The sequence below is a fragment of the Centrocercus urophasianus genome, unplaced genomic scaffold (assembly GCF_019232065.1).
Source record: "Centrocercus urophasianus isolate 14NV4802_14NV808 unplaced genomic scaffold, USGS_Curo_1.0 seq_12, whole genome shotgun sequence".
Lineage (NCBI taxonomy): Eukaryota > Metazoa > Chordata > Aves > Galliformes > Phasianidae > Centrocercus > Centrocercus urophasianus.
In genome coordinates, this window is record NW_024884364.1 from 57,000,980 (window position 1) to 57,015,070 (window position 14,091).

At 45.1% G+C, this 14,091-nt stretch overlaps 2 protein-coding genes across 6 annotated transcripts in view; both read left to right on the forward strand.

Moving 5' to 3' along the window:
• Positions 1–5,599, forward strand: part of NPAS2 (neuronal PAS domain protein 2) — a 97,367-nt gene extending 91,768 nt beyond the window's left edge. For all 5 annotated transcript variants that reach the window (XM_042810817.1, XM_042810813.1, XM_042810816.1 and 2 more), the window contains 4 exons: positions 107–273; positions 1,298–1,390; positions 2,940–3,126; positions 4,356–5,599. In XM_042810817.1, coding sequence (XP_042666751.1) covers positions 107–273; positions 1,298–1,390; positions 2,940–3,126; positions 4,356–4,526 — 618 coding nt within the window. In that variant the 3' untranslated portion in view covers positions 4,527–5,599. The remainder of the gene's footprint in view (positions 1–106; positions 274–1,297; positions 1,391–2,939; positions 3,127–4,355) is intronic.
• Positions 5,600–8,597: 2,998 nt separating this feature from the next.
• Positions 8,598–13,686, forward strand: RPL31 (ribosomal protein L31). The gene is made up of 5 exons (XM_042810066.1): positions 8,598–8,671; positions 9,433–9,549; positions 10,275–10,400; positions 12,959–13,071; positions 13,606–13,686. Exons 2-5 carry the CDS (start codon positions 9,443–9,445, stop codon positions 13,635–13,637), a joined length of 378 nt encoding a protein of 125 aa, XP_042666000.1. The 5' UTR covers positions 8,598–8,671; positions 9,433–9,442; the 3' UTR covers positions 13,638–13,686.
• Positions 13,687–14,091: the final 405 nt, after the last annotated feature.

A 14,091-nucleotide genomic window follows, 5' to 3' on the forward strand; every position in this document is an offset into this window, starting at 1 on the left:
TTTTCCAACTTTAATGATTCTATGATTCTTTGATTCCCATTGTGGGGCTCTCATGGCAAGGCTAGCCAGGCCTAACACCCAGCCACCTCTCCCTGTTCTCTTGCAGGGCCCAAAGGCAGAGAGGAGCACTGAGCTGACAACAGGCAGCAGCCGCCCAAGTCGCAGCACGGCCACACTGTTTGGCCCCTCCACCCCTCTGTCACGCCGAGGCCCTGGCCCCAGCTCTGGTCCTGGTGCATCCGCTGCTGGCTGCAGCCACGACCAGCAGCTCAGGTAAGGCGCAACACAGACCATTGCACTGTCTTGAGATATGCAACACCTCAGGCTGCCCTTTGGGCGTGAGGGAGGGCGTCAGGCTCCAGCTCCAACTAAGCGTATGAATCTTGGTTGGAATATTGCCCAGCGTAAAAGGATCTGGGGGTGCTGATCAGCAGATTGTTGAACACAAGCCAGCGGTGTGCCCAGGGCCAGTGTCAGAAACAGTGTGATCAGCAGGTAAGGGAAGTGATTGCCCCTCTGTATTTGGCAGTGGTGAGACTGCACCTTGAGTGCTGTGTTTTGGGACCCTCACTACAAGGATGCTGGCTGAGCTGGTCAAACACACACAGAGAAGAGCAGTTAATCTGGAGAAGGGACCTGAAAACAGGAGATATGAGGAGCAGCTGAGGGAACTGGGGCTGTTTAGTCTGGAGAAAAGAAGACTCAGGAGAGATCTCATCTCTGTCTACAGTGACCTGAAGTGAGGCTGCAGCGAGGTGGGTGCCAGTCTCTTTTCTCAGATGACAAGTGATGGGACATGAGGAAATGGTGCCAAATCACACCAGGGGGGTTTAGTTTGGATATCAGAAAGAATTTATTCACAGAGAGGGTGATCAAGCATTGGAACAGACTGCAGAGGGAAGAGATATGTAGATGTGGTACAAAAAGGATATGGCTTAGCAGTGAACTTGGTATTAGGTTGATGGTTGGACTTGGTAATCTTGAATGTCTTTTCCAACCTAAGTGATTGATCAAAAAAAAAAAAGACAGCTGGATATTGAGGCAATACAACCCTTTCCCACTGAAATCAGCAGGAACAATAGAGTTTCTCTCTCCTGAAACCCAGCACCTCAGAAGGGCATAGATGTGACCCCAGTTGGAATGCATGGTCCCAGACCTCCACTAAGCAGAGCTGAGGTTACATCTCCTACGCTCAATTTTGTGCCATATCTACAAAAGCATCTTAGTTTTCAAAATAAGGCATTTTTATGGTCTTTCTCTTACAGCAGTATCACTTTTTCTTTTTTCCATGTGCAAGACTGTTGCTCAGCCAGCCTATTCAGCCTATGATGCCCACATCCTGTAATGCAAGACACTCTTCAGACCTCAGCATGGCTGGATCCCAGGCTAAGTATGTGGCTTGTTAAAGATAAAATGCCAAAGTTACTTTTGAGAGAAAACAGCCTTCTTTAGTAAGATGACAAAATTGATACAATCAGGAGCACATTACAGTCCCGAGCCTCGTTTCCAGCATCAGGGTCAGCCTCATCTGCTTGGTCACATCAGTAACAATTACAGAGAGAAACAGAATGTGTCAGTGGATCCTAAGAAGCCCGGGCTGGGGAGTTTTTCGCCCTCATGTGGCGCTGACTTCAGTGCTGGAACTTCTGACCCACAGAAAGTAAGTCCTGACCCAGCTGAAATGATCAGCACTAAGGAAGTTCTCCCCCTCTGCACAGTGAAGTGCTGGAGTAACACCAATGGAGGAATGCCTAATTTAGAGCAGCAAAGCCAAAAGAATCAACAGACCCTGCATCAGCACTCTCTGAAATGCTGCTAAATAAATGGCATTGTTTCTTTCTTTAAACTTTGGGTAAAGGAAGCAGAAACTTTCAGTCATAAAATGCTTTTCTTCCCCTTTAGCTGTTTGTTTTTGTGGTCACCGTCCTTAATTGTGAGCTGTCAAAACGATTGGTTCTTTATACATAATGAAAGTGATTCCATAAGTTACCTCAGGAATGTAGGTATTCAGTACCTCTTTTTTAAACATAACTGTTGCTGCTTAAGATTACCTTGAATTAAAACCTTTAGCATAGAAATCTACAGTTGAGATCTACTTTTAAGCCTCGAAATAAACAGGCCTGATATTCAAACATACCTCTCCCCATTCAACGCTTTGCTTTTTCTGAGCTCACATCCTTTCATAAGTGCCCAAATCTTAGCCATTTCTGACTAACCCCTAATTTTGAACAGCTGTTAGAAAACACACAGCACAGTATGATCTCATCACCCATTACAGGATAAACAGAATTAGGCTGGGTTGGCAGTAGCTCCATTGTGGTTTTACCCAGAGCCTTCTGCAAAACAGCACATATTTGGCATTTGCTATGCAAAAGCAGCCTAGCAAGAGGAGCTGAGTGTTTTGTTTTTGGCATGTCTCTCATTCTAGAGGACTTCTAGAGGCTTCTTGTGTTCTTCCTTAAAAAGGAAGAAACACACCTTAAAAAGTAATGAAACCTACCCATCCTTCTGCAGAAGACTGCCACCCCCACAGGCAGCCATACCAAAGCACAGGCAGCAGAACAGGGAATGTATTTACTTCTCAGCTGCCGCAGTTCAGAACTCATCTTATTAATAAAAAATCAAAGGCCATTTGCTTTAATGAGCCTGGGATGTGAACCTGTGGCTGAAGACATGCATAAACCAGAATCTCTAATGAACCTAAAATGTGGTCTGGATTTTGAGGTGCGATGTGCTCTGCCTTGCAAGCTCAGCTCATGCACAGCATTAAGTAGAGCAGTGCTGCCAGTGGTGCTGGTTCTCATGTGCACAGATCTGATGAACTGGAATCTTTTATTAAGACTTATTTATGAAGACTATTGATGTCCACCTTGTATCCTAGGAGAAGGCCTTTGTTTCTACTGGTTTATTCTTGATTGTTTTTCTTCTTCCCCACACAGATATTCTCAAAACCAACAAATGTTTCAAAGTTTGGAAGTGCAGGCTTCCAGCAGCAGCTCTCCAATCGTTCTGATGGGACAAGCAGTGTTAAACCAAGGGTTTGCCACAACTCCTCCTTCCCAGTCGTCCTCTCTGCCACCTATGCAACTCCAGCACCAACAGCATCAGCAACAACGCTACCTGCAGGTAGGGAAGGACAAAGAAGACAATGTGTAAAACACATGCACAGAGTAATGAGGCGAATGGGCTGTGCAAACAGGGCCTGCAGGCCTTGCCAAGCTGTAAGTTTCAACAGGAGCCTGATCACGACAGAGATGGTCATTTCAGAGATAATGAAATGTGCAAGACACTGATACAGTGTCGTGTACTCTTCCAGTATAGCAAGGGAGCAGTGAGAACAGTCAAACTATTTCAAAGGAAATTACTAATCCTGCATATTGGAAACATAATCAGATTATCCTGGATGTATTAAAAGTGTATTTCTAGATGGAGAAAATTGCTGCCTTAGGATTTATTTTGTACTCTTTATTAAGTACAAGATTTGCTTAGTTTACAAGTCAAAAGATGATTTTTAATTACCAGCACCAACATAAAATGAGATCTGGATCAGATATCCAGATCTCTTCCATAAATTAAAGTATTTCTTCAACTCCACAAAGCAAAGAAGATGAATTGGAGCAGTTCACCTGGAAGCACCAGGTGATTTGAAGATGAAAAGTACCGTGATATTTTGTTTTGTTGTGTTTTACCTAATTCAGCACATACTAATCCTAAGGGGAAGGGGGGAAAAGATGTGTCTCTTTAGGTGTCTCAAAAGGAGCTGAACTGAGTGTATAAAACCTGATCATAACTCCACTGCAATCACTGAAAGAGTATCATCGACCTCAAATAATTAAACTGGAAAATGGCATCCTTACCATAGCTGAGAATGGGGGAAAGAAAAAAAAAAAAAAGGCAGATCCCATTCTTATACAAGCATCTGCAAAATTCACATGGACTTCAACACTGCAATGTTACACCCTATCGTGTACTCACAAAAAGAAAGGGCTAGAAGGGACATCATGAAGTCCACTAGGATCCCCCGTGTCATTTCTGTTTCATTTCTACCATCTAGCTATGTCATTTCTGACACGTTTGTCTCAGCCTGTACTTAAACAGACTTTTCAGAATAATCTGCAAGTCCTAGGCAGGGCATGCCTACTGGAAAACCTTTCTCAATGCCTAATTGTAATCTTCTTTGCTGCAATTTAAGTCCATTCCTCCTAGCATAGGTAAGCAAACCCCTTACCAAGCAGACAGCCCAGAAATAAAAGCCAGCAAAAGAGTAATGTTTTTAAGCATGCTGTACATTGAGGACGACGAGCTCTAACGTGTGAAAGAATCAAACAACAAGATGAATTTTATTTTGTCTGTAGGTACACACACCAAGTTCTTTGCACAATGAGCAAACCGATTCTTTGCTCCTGCCACCTTACTCACCACAGCAAGGAAATATGGGGTATCATCAGACACAGCAGCAGCAACAACTACCAAGAAGAAGCAATAGCTTATCAGAGTCATCAAATTTGCCACAGCCACTGCGATAGAGTCCCACCAGCACAATCAATGCACGATTAGCTTTAACCAATGGGCACATGGGGCAGGAGAGAATGACTTTGTCCTCACTGTTTTGGCTTTTGCACGAGCCTTTGTTTCACAGCTCTGTGATGCCACAGAGGACCGACTGCTGCACACAGCGCACTGACGGCACGCTGGATTTAGTTTGTGCTGTCTTGTGAGTGCAGCACGTACTGGCAGAGCAAAACAAAGAGGAATACTATCCTGTGCAAGCTCCATCATCACTGGGTGCACAGGAGGAGGAGTTCCAGCTTGGCGTGTCGCTTGGAAAGCTGTCTGGCAATTCCAAAAGACTGTTGACAGACACATGAGGTACATGGCCTTCACTCTTTCAGTTCTTCTTTTGTGTATGAAAAGCACTGCATCAAAGGTCTATTGAGGAGAGAACAAGAGATTATTTTTATTATGATTATTGTTATTATTTTGCACAACTGCACAGAGGACAAAACCTAGGCACTTTCTGTAAAGAGAAGTTTGTTTCCTTATTCTTGTGGCCAAATTAGCACATCCAATGGAAAAGAAAGCCTGGTCATTGGTGAAGATGGTCTACAGCTCATAACCCTTGATTTAGAATCTGAAAAGTATTATGCAGCTTACCCTAACTGTTCTTTGTGACTAAGAACAAAACAACAACAAAAAACACTGGACTGTTTTCTATATGAATTGTGATTGCAAAGGTGAACTCAAATTGTAAGCACAATCATGCATCTCTCCCGTAATACAAGATGGATCCTTCCTCAAGCTAAATAACTCACTCACTGCAAGTCTCTGAGAAATATGCACTGTGTTTTGGCCCACTGACTCGGGATGCTGCAGACTATTACATATCTCCTTCACTATAACATTTAGGGTTGAATTTTCCTTTGGGGGGGAAAGAAGAAATGCACTTTTCGCTTTTTTTGTATGTTTTCTGTTGATATGTTTCTAAGAAAGATTTTATGTAATTATTAAATAAAAAGTAGTGTATTGTACAGCTGTTGTAATAATGACCTATTTCTATATAAAATAAAATTATATGGAATTATGTGGAAATTATTTTGTATATGAAATATCAACTCATTTCACAAGTATAAAGATTGTGCTTGTGCTTTTTTGTGAGTGGATATTTTGTAATAAACTAATGAATTAGAAATGTTTTTTTGTGAATGGTACTACTGTTTCATGCTATATACATCTCAAGCTATTTTTTTTCCATTTAATGATGGACAGTGTCTTTATTTGTAGAATAAAATAAAATAGCCAAAACGCTTTATTGCAGGACTTGCACACATTTTCCTGTGGCTGTTCAACTACGTGATTCACTTTAGATTTTTAGTATTAGCTATAGACTTACTTACAGGGTATTTGGCATCCAATAAGCAAAAAAAAATATCCTATGGGATCTGGGGTATGGCACAGACAATGAGAATGATAGCTTAGGAAGTTAAATAGCTGCTAGCCAAGACAGCTAATTTTATATTTTCTTACAACTCTGAAGGCCATAGCTCTGTACTTCCAACCAAACAGTTTTGGACTGGGACAAAATGCAGAGCACAGCAAACAGTTTACAGCAGTGAGATGTAGCCTATTCCCAGGCTTTGACCCGTGTTTGCTAAGCAGCTGCTTCAGCGCTTAGAAACTTGGCTGTCCTGAGTTTTCTGCTACACCTCTGCTGGACTAGCTAACATACCCTCATTGCATACAGTCTAGTCTCCACTTGGGCATCCTTGTGCAGACTTTTTCATGTTAAATTCAAATTGACAAGATGGAGCAGCTGAAGCACAGACCTTATTTCCCTCTGCAATTCTGCTGCAGGAGCAGCAAGCTCCAACAAAGAACAAGATGGACAACTAGGTGTAAGAATGTCTTCACCTGCCACAGCAGGTTTGAAGGGATGGTTCCCAGAGCCCCTCAGGACAGCCTGCATCTGCCTGACACAGCCTAACCTTCAAGAGAGCACAAATAATTCTGTCCTTCTCACACTTCTGCACTGAAGATGTCACAGGGCCCTTGTGTTCATCTCTGACCTCTACAACAGAGATGACGGGGTTAGGAGCTGCAGATGGTGAAAGTAAACTTTCAGAAAAACAACAACAACAACAAAAGCTAAAAATCTCCTGGAGAAAACCTGCTGGAAAAATGACCCCACTGCTGCCACACCAGCAATAGAGGTATTTCAGGTATAGAGGTATTTCAGTTTGTGCTGAAGGAAGATGAATCAAGTATCTGTCTCTAAAAAGTGTAGTAAGACTACGTCTGGTCTCTAAGAAAACGTTTCTACCACTAGCTTCTGTCACCTCTCCCAGATATGAGTCACTGTGCACACATTTAAGTTCTTACATTCAGTGAAGCAAGAGTGACCCCTCCAGATGAAGATTAAAGCACCAAACCCTAAGGTTCTCTCACCTGATGTCTGAGGAAACTTTTTCCTGCTAACTATAAACAAACCTTACTGAAGGCATATATTAGCTAAGCAGGGGCTAACTTCATAAATGCCTTCCACTTCTGTACAGACTTTCTTGGGAACGGGAAAGGAAAGCTGTCTGTTTGGAAGCCAGAAAGTTCATGCAGGGAAGCGGTAATGAAGGAACAGAGAAAACACCATGGAAGTAGCACTTCTTCATGGCTACAAAGACGGTGAGGGGGTCTAGAAGAGATGTGTGAGCAGTGGCTAAGGCCCCTCGTTGTGCTCAGCGCAGAGCAGAGGAGCTGAGGGGAGGCCTGATGGCGGCTGCAGCTCCTCACAGGGAGCGGAGGGGCAGCGCTGAGCTCTGCTCTGTGTGACAGCGACAGGGCCCGAGGGAACGGCATGGAGCTGTCAGGGGAGGGCAGCTGGGGGTCAGGGAAAGGGGCTGAACCACAGGGCAGAGGGCGGGGAACGGGATGCACAGGGCTGTGGGCACGGCCAGAGTGCGTGGAGTATTTAGGCAGTGCTGTCAGACATGGGGTTTGAATGGTAGGTGGTCTGTGTGGACCTGGGAGTAGACTCTGTGATCCTTCCAACTTGGGATATTCTATGACTCTTGGATCTCAATTATTATGACAGAAGCCAGAGGAAGAGAGAATCTCTTTGAGAAATTGTTTTGCTCTCCCACATCTCTCCTGATTCTCAGTGGCATGCCCGAACTCAGCCTCAGACCAGCAGTAGTGCAGCAGTTAACAAGCTGTCAATAGGGTGGGGTTGTCTTCCCATAAGCTGGCTTACACTGTTGTTTGGAAGGACACAGGGCACTTGTGAGAGCAGATTTACGTCAGTATCTCATTTTTCATGCTCTGTCTCATTTCTCCTCTGTACACACATTCCAGCTCTGGATTATTGCCCTTGCTCCCTGTTGCATGCACGTGGATTGCCAGTCCTCTTTTACAGAGTGGTTTGTTGTTCCGGTGTAGTATAGCTGTCCCAGTGAAATTGCTCAGCTCTGGCTATTTCCTTAGGCAGAAAGGGAAGTCATCATACATTGCGCTGTGCCAGCTGGTGCCCCTTACTGTCTCAGGGATGAGAGGTGCAGATTGAATGGACACTTCCTACCAGTGGGATAATCTTCAAGCCAACCCACTATACAAGGGCCAACCTATAAGAGAGACCTGAGGCTGTGGATGCCCCATCCCTGGAGGCATTCGAGGCCAGGCTGGATGTGGCTCTGGGCAGCCTAGTCTGGTGGTTGGCGACCCTGCACATAGCAGGGGGGTTGAAACTGGATGACCATTGTGGTCCTTTTCAGCGCAGGCCATTCTGTGATTCTGTGTTACCCCTATAGGTGGATGACACATGGGAAGGCAGCACTCATAGCCCAACACGGAGATGCAGGTGTAAGTTCCTCGGCTGTGAGAACATTTAGCCCAGCAAAAAGCAAACAAACCAGGTTAGCAGAAGCATGCACCATGTAGTAGTACAATCAGAGCAGCCTACACCTAACATCCTAAACCCCAACCACGTCCTGCCGGGGAGCAGCCTCATCTTAGCCGGCATCGGCCACAAGCAAGTGCGCATGCGCGCCGCACACCCCCAGCCCGTGTCCCCCCCCACCCCTCCCCCGCTGTTCCATTTGCGCAGGCGCAGTGGGCCGCAACCCGGAAGGGTTCCTTGCTCCCCCCTCTCCGTTCCGCCTTCCTTTCCGGCCTGCTCCCGAGCGGGGTGAGTGGTGCTCGGGGCCTAGCCGTCCTTTATCCGCTGCCATCCGCTCCGCAGGGCTCGCTGCGGGAGCGCTTCTCCATTCGGTCCAGGGCGGGGGACGGCCCTGCGTCATGGGGCGGCGGGGCATTCCTCTCGGCAGGCGTCCCTGCGCCCCCCGGCCGGAGCTGAGATGGGTGGGGAGCGGGCTCGCGGAGGCCGCGGGGCAGCTGTGCAGTGGCTGTGGTCTGTGCAGGGCTCCGGGCTCTGCTGGGGTTCGGGGTGGGAGCAGGATAGCATAGGTCTCTCCTGGGCTGCCCTGAAGGAGGAGGGAGCGTAGAGATACAGTGGCAGGACAGGGAGGGAGGGTGGTGATTAATGGTCACCTGGGGAAAGCGTCTTGGAAAGCAGCCATGGAGCCCAGTGATGTGACCCAGGAATTCTGTACTGCAAGAGTGGTGATGTGCTGCAACAAGCTGCCCAAAGAGGTTATGGATGCCCCCTCCCTGGAAGCGTTCAAGGCCATGTTGGATGGGGCTTTGAGCAGCCTGATCTAGTATTAAGTTTGTATTAAGGCGGCCCTGCCTGCGGCAGTGGGGTTGGAGCTTGATGATCCTTGAGGTCCCTTCCAACCCAAACCATTTCATGATGGGTTAATCAGAAATAACATCCTGAATGTGGGAGTTGTGTGATCTGTAGGGAGCTGTGGAATGGAGGAGCTGGGAACGTAACATAGGAAAAGTAATAGGGGTGTTGTGTTTGACGTATGCATGGATGCTTTTCAGTGGTGTTCAGATGGCTCCTGCAAAGAAAGGCAGCGAGAAGAAGAAGGGACGATCTGCCATCAATGAGGTGGTGACCAGGGAGTACACCATCAACATCCACAAGCGGATCCATGGAGTGTAAGTGGTGTTTTTTTATTGGTGAAGCGTTGCATGTGCAGGTGGCATTTAGGACTGCAGAGAACAGCAGTGCTTACTGGCACGGATTGTGAGGGGCGGTGATGTAGTCTCTTCTCCTGCAGTTGTATCCCAGAGGACCAGATCTGTACCTCTGTAGAGCTGGACTTGGAGATGACTTTCTGAAAAAAGCTTTTTTTTTTTTTTTTTTTTTTTTTTTTTTGTGAGTGTTCCTGGACTTAATTTGAAAGGAAAGGTATTTGCCTCTGTGCGTAAGTCACTGTTATTTCCCAGCCGAAGTATAACATTTATCCCACTGTGATAAGTTTTAGAAGTAGTGCTGTAGTCATATAATTGGATCTGTGCTCATTGCTGAATTGGGTGAGGTGTAAGTTGGGGTATGATTTGAGTTGAGTGATGTTTGTTGGGATTTGTGTTTGACAACATCCTGAATCTCATACAGCCATGCAACAGCAAAGTGCTTGAGAAGACTTACTGCAAAATTCCCTTTGATTCTCCTCATGTGTATGGCTGCGGTCACATGGGAACTAAAACTGTAATTGGTGAAATGGCAGAAATTACCTTCGAAGAAGAGAGAAATGAGACAGCAAACTGACAGTGATGGTTGAAGTTGTTTGAATTGCGTGGCTGGTGGACGATTGCTGCAACGAGTGTCCGGTGCTGACAGTTTGCTGAAGTTCAATAAATGGTTCTTGTGCTTGTCCTAGTGGCTTCAAGAAGCGAGCACCGCGAGCCCTCAAGGAAATCCGTAAATTTGCAATGAAAGAAATGGGTACTCCTGATGTTCGCATTGACACCAGGCTGAACAAAGCTGTTTGGGCCAAAGGAATAAGGTACATTTCTGCTACTTTCTGGGTTGGGTGGGGAGAAACTTTGTAATAATGTCTTCATCTGTACAGAACTTAGAGGGCAGAACAAATTTGTAACTTTGCAGTATTGTAGTACCCCAATGCTTATCATAGCAGGAAGGTTTTAGAAACTCATTGCGTTCCTGACCAGGAACCTGGGATCTTTAATCTGCTTGAAGAGAATTAGGTTTGAAAGCGTGGTAAACAGGCAAAATGCTGCACGAGAAAATGATGTGCTGTGTTCTAAATAGGAAGGTTATTCTTGTGTTGAGAATATAAAGAATAAAGTGGTTTGGGAATCAGAAAACAAAAAACTTGTGTTAAATTGCTGCCAGAGAGGCAGTTGATTCACTTGGCATGTATGAAGGTGGCCCAAAAGCTATTACTGCACTGTAAGGAGTGGGATCTTTTACACTGTAATAAGTTACCTGGCAGGGATTCATACTGTAAGCGTAAGTCTGTCCCGTGCCATATTCAGAGTCCTTGTGTGCTGTATCAGCTCTTCCTTCCTTCTGGTATTAAATGGGGAGGTTGGTGACCCTGCATGTGGCAGGAGGGTTGGAGATTCATGGTCCTTGAGGTCCCTTCCAACCCTGGCCATTCTGTGATTCCTTCCAAGGACTAAGTTATTGGATACGCTGTTTTTCTGTCCTTAGTATTAAGCTGTTGTGGTTTGTGTGTGAAGAACTAGCAGTTGTTCAGTCAGGTACAGCATAAGTTCAGAGTTTAGTCGTGAGGCTATTATCCAGGATTTCTTTGTATTGATTTGTGAAAGTGCTGCTAAATGCATTCAGCATAAAAGAGCAAGGAGTCATCACATCTGCTTTTCCACCTTGAGTTTAACTGCAGTTGTTGCTCTTCTGGGATTAACATCTTTTGGAAGGATGAGGAGAGACTAAAATCACAGCATCAGCTAGTGCAATGGCCAGTGAGCCAGGCAGAGTAGTAAGAAATGCTTAAGAGATGGGAGAATTGAAGCAAGTGCCTGTGTCTTAATTACAGTATGCATGAAAGTGCTTTGTGCTGGATCTGATTTAATAAATATGCTCTAAGAGTGCACAGCAAGGAATTTCCTTCTCCTGAGTGAAGTATTGAGAGCAAGACTTGTCCAAAATCCTGAGTTCCTTTGGCTACTTGACAGATGGTCTGAACAAACCATTTTTTGCCTGCCCTCAGCATCGGACTTAGTGCAGTATTAAGGGAGGACGCTAGGCTGTGACTGAGTATCACCAAACAGAGCAGTTCAGTTGTGATTCCATGGGCTTTGTGAGGAAGAAACTCTGATGAACTGTATGTCCGTAGGTACAACCTTTGTTTAGCTCTAATGCATACTAAGGTTGCACTGACTTGTGGGATACAGATTGAGCGATGCTCTGAATCTTTAAAGGCCCTCTGGCTTTCAAAGTAGTTGTGGGGTTTCTGTTAGTTTTTCACCTCTCACTCTTTTCTGTTCAGGTAAGAATGCTGGACACAGACAGGGAGATGAGGGGCTGGGGCAGTTCATTAGGAAGGGACCTGATGGTGCAGGTGGCAGCAGGCTCGGTGTGAGCCAGCAGTGTGCCCTGGCAACCAAAAGGCAAACTGTGTTTTGGGCTATATTAAACACGGCATGGACACTTGGTGAAAAGAGGTGATTCTTCCACTATATTTAGCATTGTTGTCTTAAATATGGTGTGCAGTTCTGGGCTCCACAACATGAAAAGAATGTCAAGGTCCTGGAAAGAGCCCAGAGCAGGGTGCCAGAGCTGTTAACAGGGCTAAAGGCATGTCCTGGGAAGCTGAGGGCGCTGGGCTGCACAGTCTGGAAGAGGACAGGAGTTGACCTCGCTGCTCCCTGCAGTGTCCTGAGAAGCAGAGGGAGGTGCTCTGCTGCTGGGAACTGATGGCAGAAGGGAAATGACACAGAGCTTCACCAGGAGAGGTTCAGACTGGGCATTAGGAACAATTTCTTTATTGCGAAGGAGCTCAGACACTGGGACAGCTTTCCTAGAGAGGTTGGCGATGTCCCTTGCCTGTCTGTTTAGGAGGCATTTGGACAATGCCTTCAATGAAAATACACTTGAACTTTTTGTTGGCCTGGAAGCAGTTGGGCAATTGGACCCCATATATCTTTGCAGATCCCTTCCAACTGAACTATTATATTCTATTCAGGTAAGAAATGCTTGTTAGTAACAGCTGCTTGCTGATGATAATCATCTTCATTTTGTCTATTTGCTGGATCAGAAGTAGAGCAGTGGTGCACTTCTGATGTTATGCTGCCAGTGGATCATCAATATTCAAGGCTCAGTTGACTCTTAATGGCACACTTAAACATAAAAGCTCCTTTAAGGCAAGCAGCATCAATTCCAAGGCACAGGGTTTCATTCTTGTTACGGTGCTGCTACAGAAAAGTGATTGATTCATCATGTCTTTGAAATAGGCAAAGCTTCAGAAATCAGAGAGGTTAGTAACCATGGAACAAAGAGCTTTTTTCTTTCCTGTTGACTGAAAAAAAATCATTTTATTGAATTGTTTTATTGACAGTTAATGATGTCTCGTTTTAGGAATGTTCCTTACCGTATCCGTGTGCGTTTGTCCAGAAAGCGCAATGAGGATGAAGATTCCCCAAACAAGCTGTACACGCTGGTTACCTATGTACCAGTCACAACATTCAAAGGTAAGGTGGCATGGCATTTCTTCCTGAAGGGAGGCACAGCAGTGAGCAGCTAGTGAAATAGGACAGCTCCCCTCCTGCAATGCGAAGTTAGGATGAAAAGTGCAGAAAGGGGTCAAATTGCTGATTTAACTTAATCTGCTGTAGAGAGCAAGGTAGCTTGCCTGGTCAGGATTGAAATTGTAAGCATGGAATTACGTGAAATAATATATACAAATATATTTGAAAGGAAAAAAAAAAAAAGACAACTGTAGATGTTAGAGTCATTTAAGATTCGTGTTTTCCTATTTAAAGTATGTCTAATGATGTTGAAGGCACAAGCAGGTAGAGCCTTTGTGTGTGTCAGCTGAAAAATACCTTATCTCCAGAATGGATTTAATGTGAAGCTTCCATTAGTACTTCCCTGTATAATTCTTCCAGAAGTAGATCAGCAAACTAGCTTTCATACCATAGGTGGATTTCTCTTGGGAAGACTTGCATGTACGTGAAAGGGAGTTATCATAGGAATAGATGATGGTACAACTTCTTGTTTTGCAGGTCTACAGACAGTCAATGTGGATGAAAATTAAACCGATTTTAATTACAATAAAATAATTAAAAAGAAAGTTTACTCTTAAATTTTTTTATTGTCTGGTCTCTTCAAGATCTCACCCGGGAAGCATTGAGTTGAACAGGAGACAACTTGTTTTCTTGGGGCTTTGCATAATGGAGATGTTATTTTTTTTTTATTATTTATTATCTGGGAGGAAGTTTTTCACACAGAGGGTGGTGACGCACTGGAACAGATTGCCAAGGAGGCTGTGGATGCCCCATCCCTGGAGGCATTCAAGGCCAGGCTGGATGTGGCTCTGGGCAGCCTGGTCTGGTGGTTGGCGACCCTGCACATAGCAGGGGGGTTGAAACCAGATGATCATTGTGGTCCTTTTCAACCCAGGCCATTCTGTGATTCTAAACAACAGAAAACTCTGCAGACTTCTGTTACACGTGAATGTAATACAGAATATGGTGTTTGGCTGGCAAAGT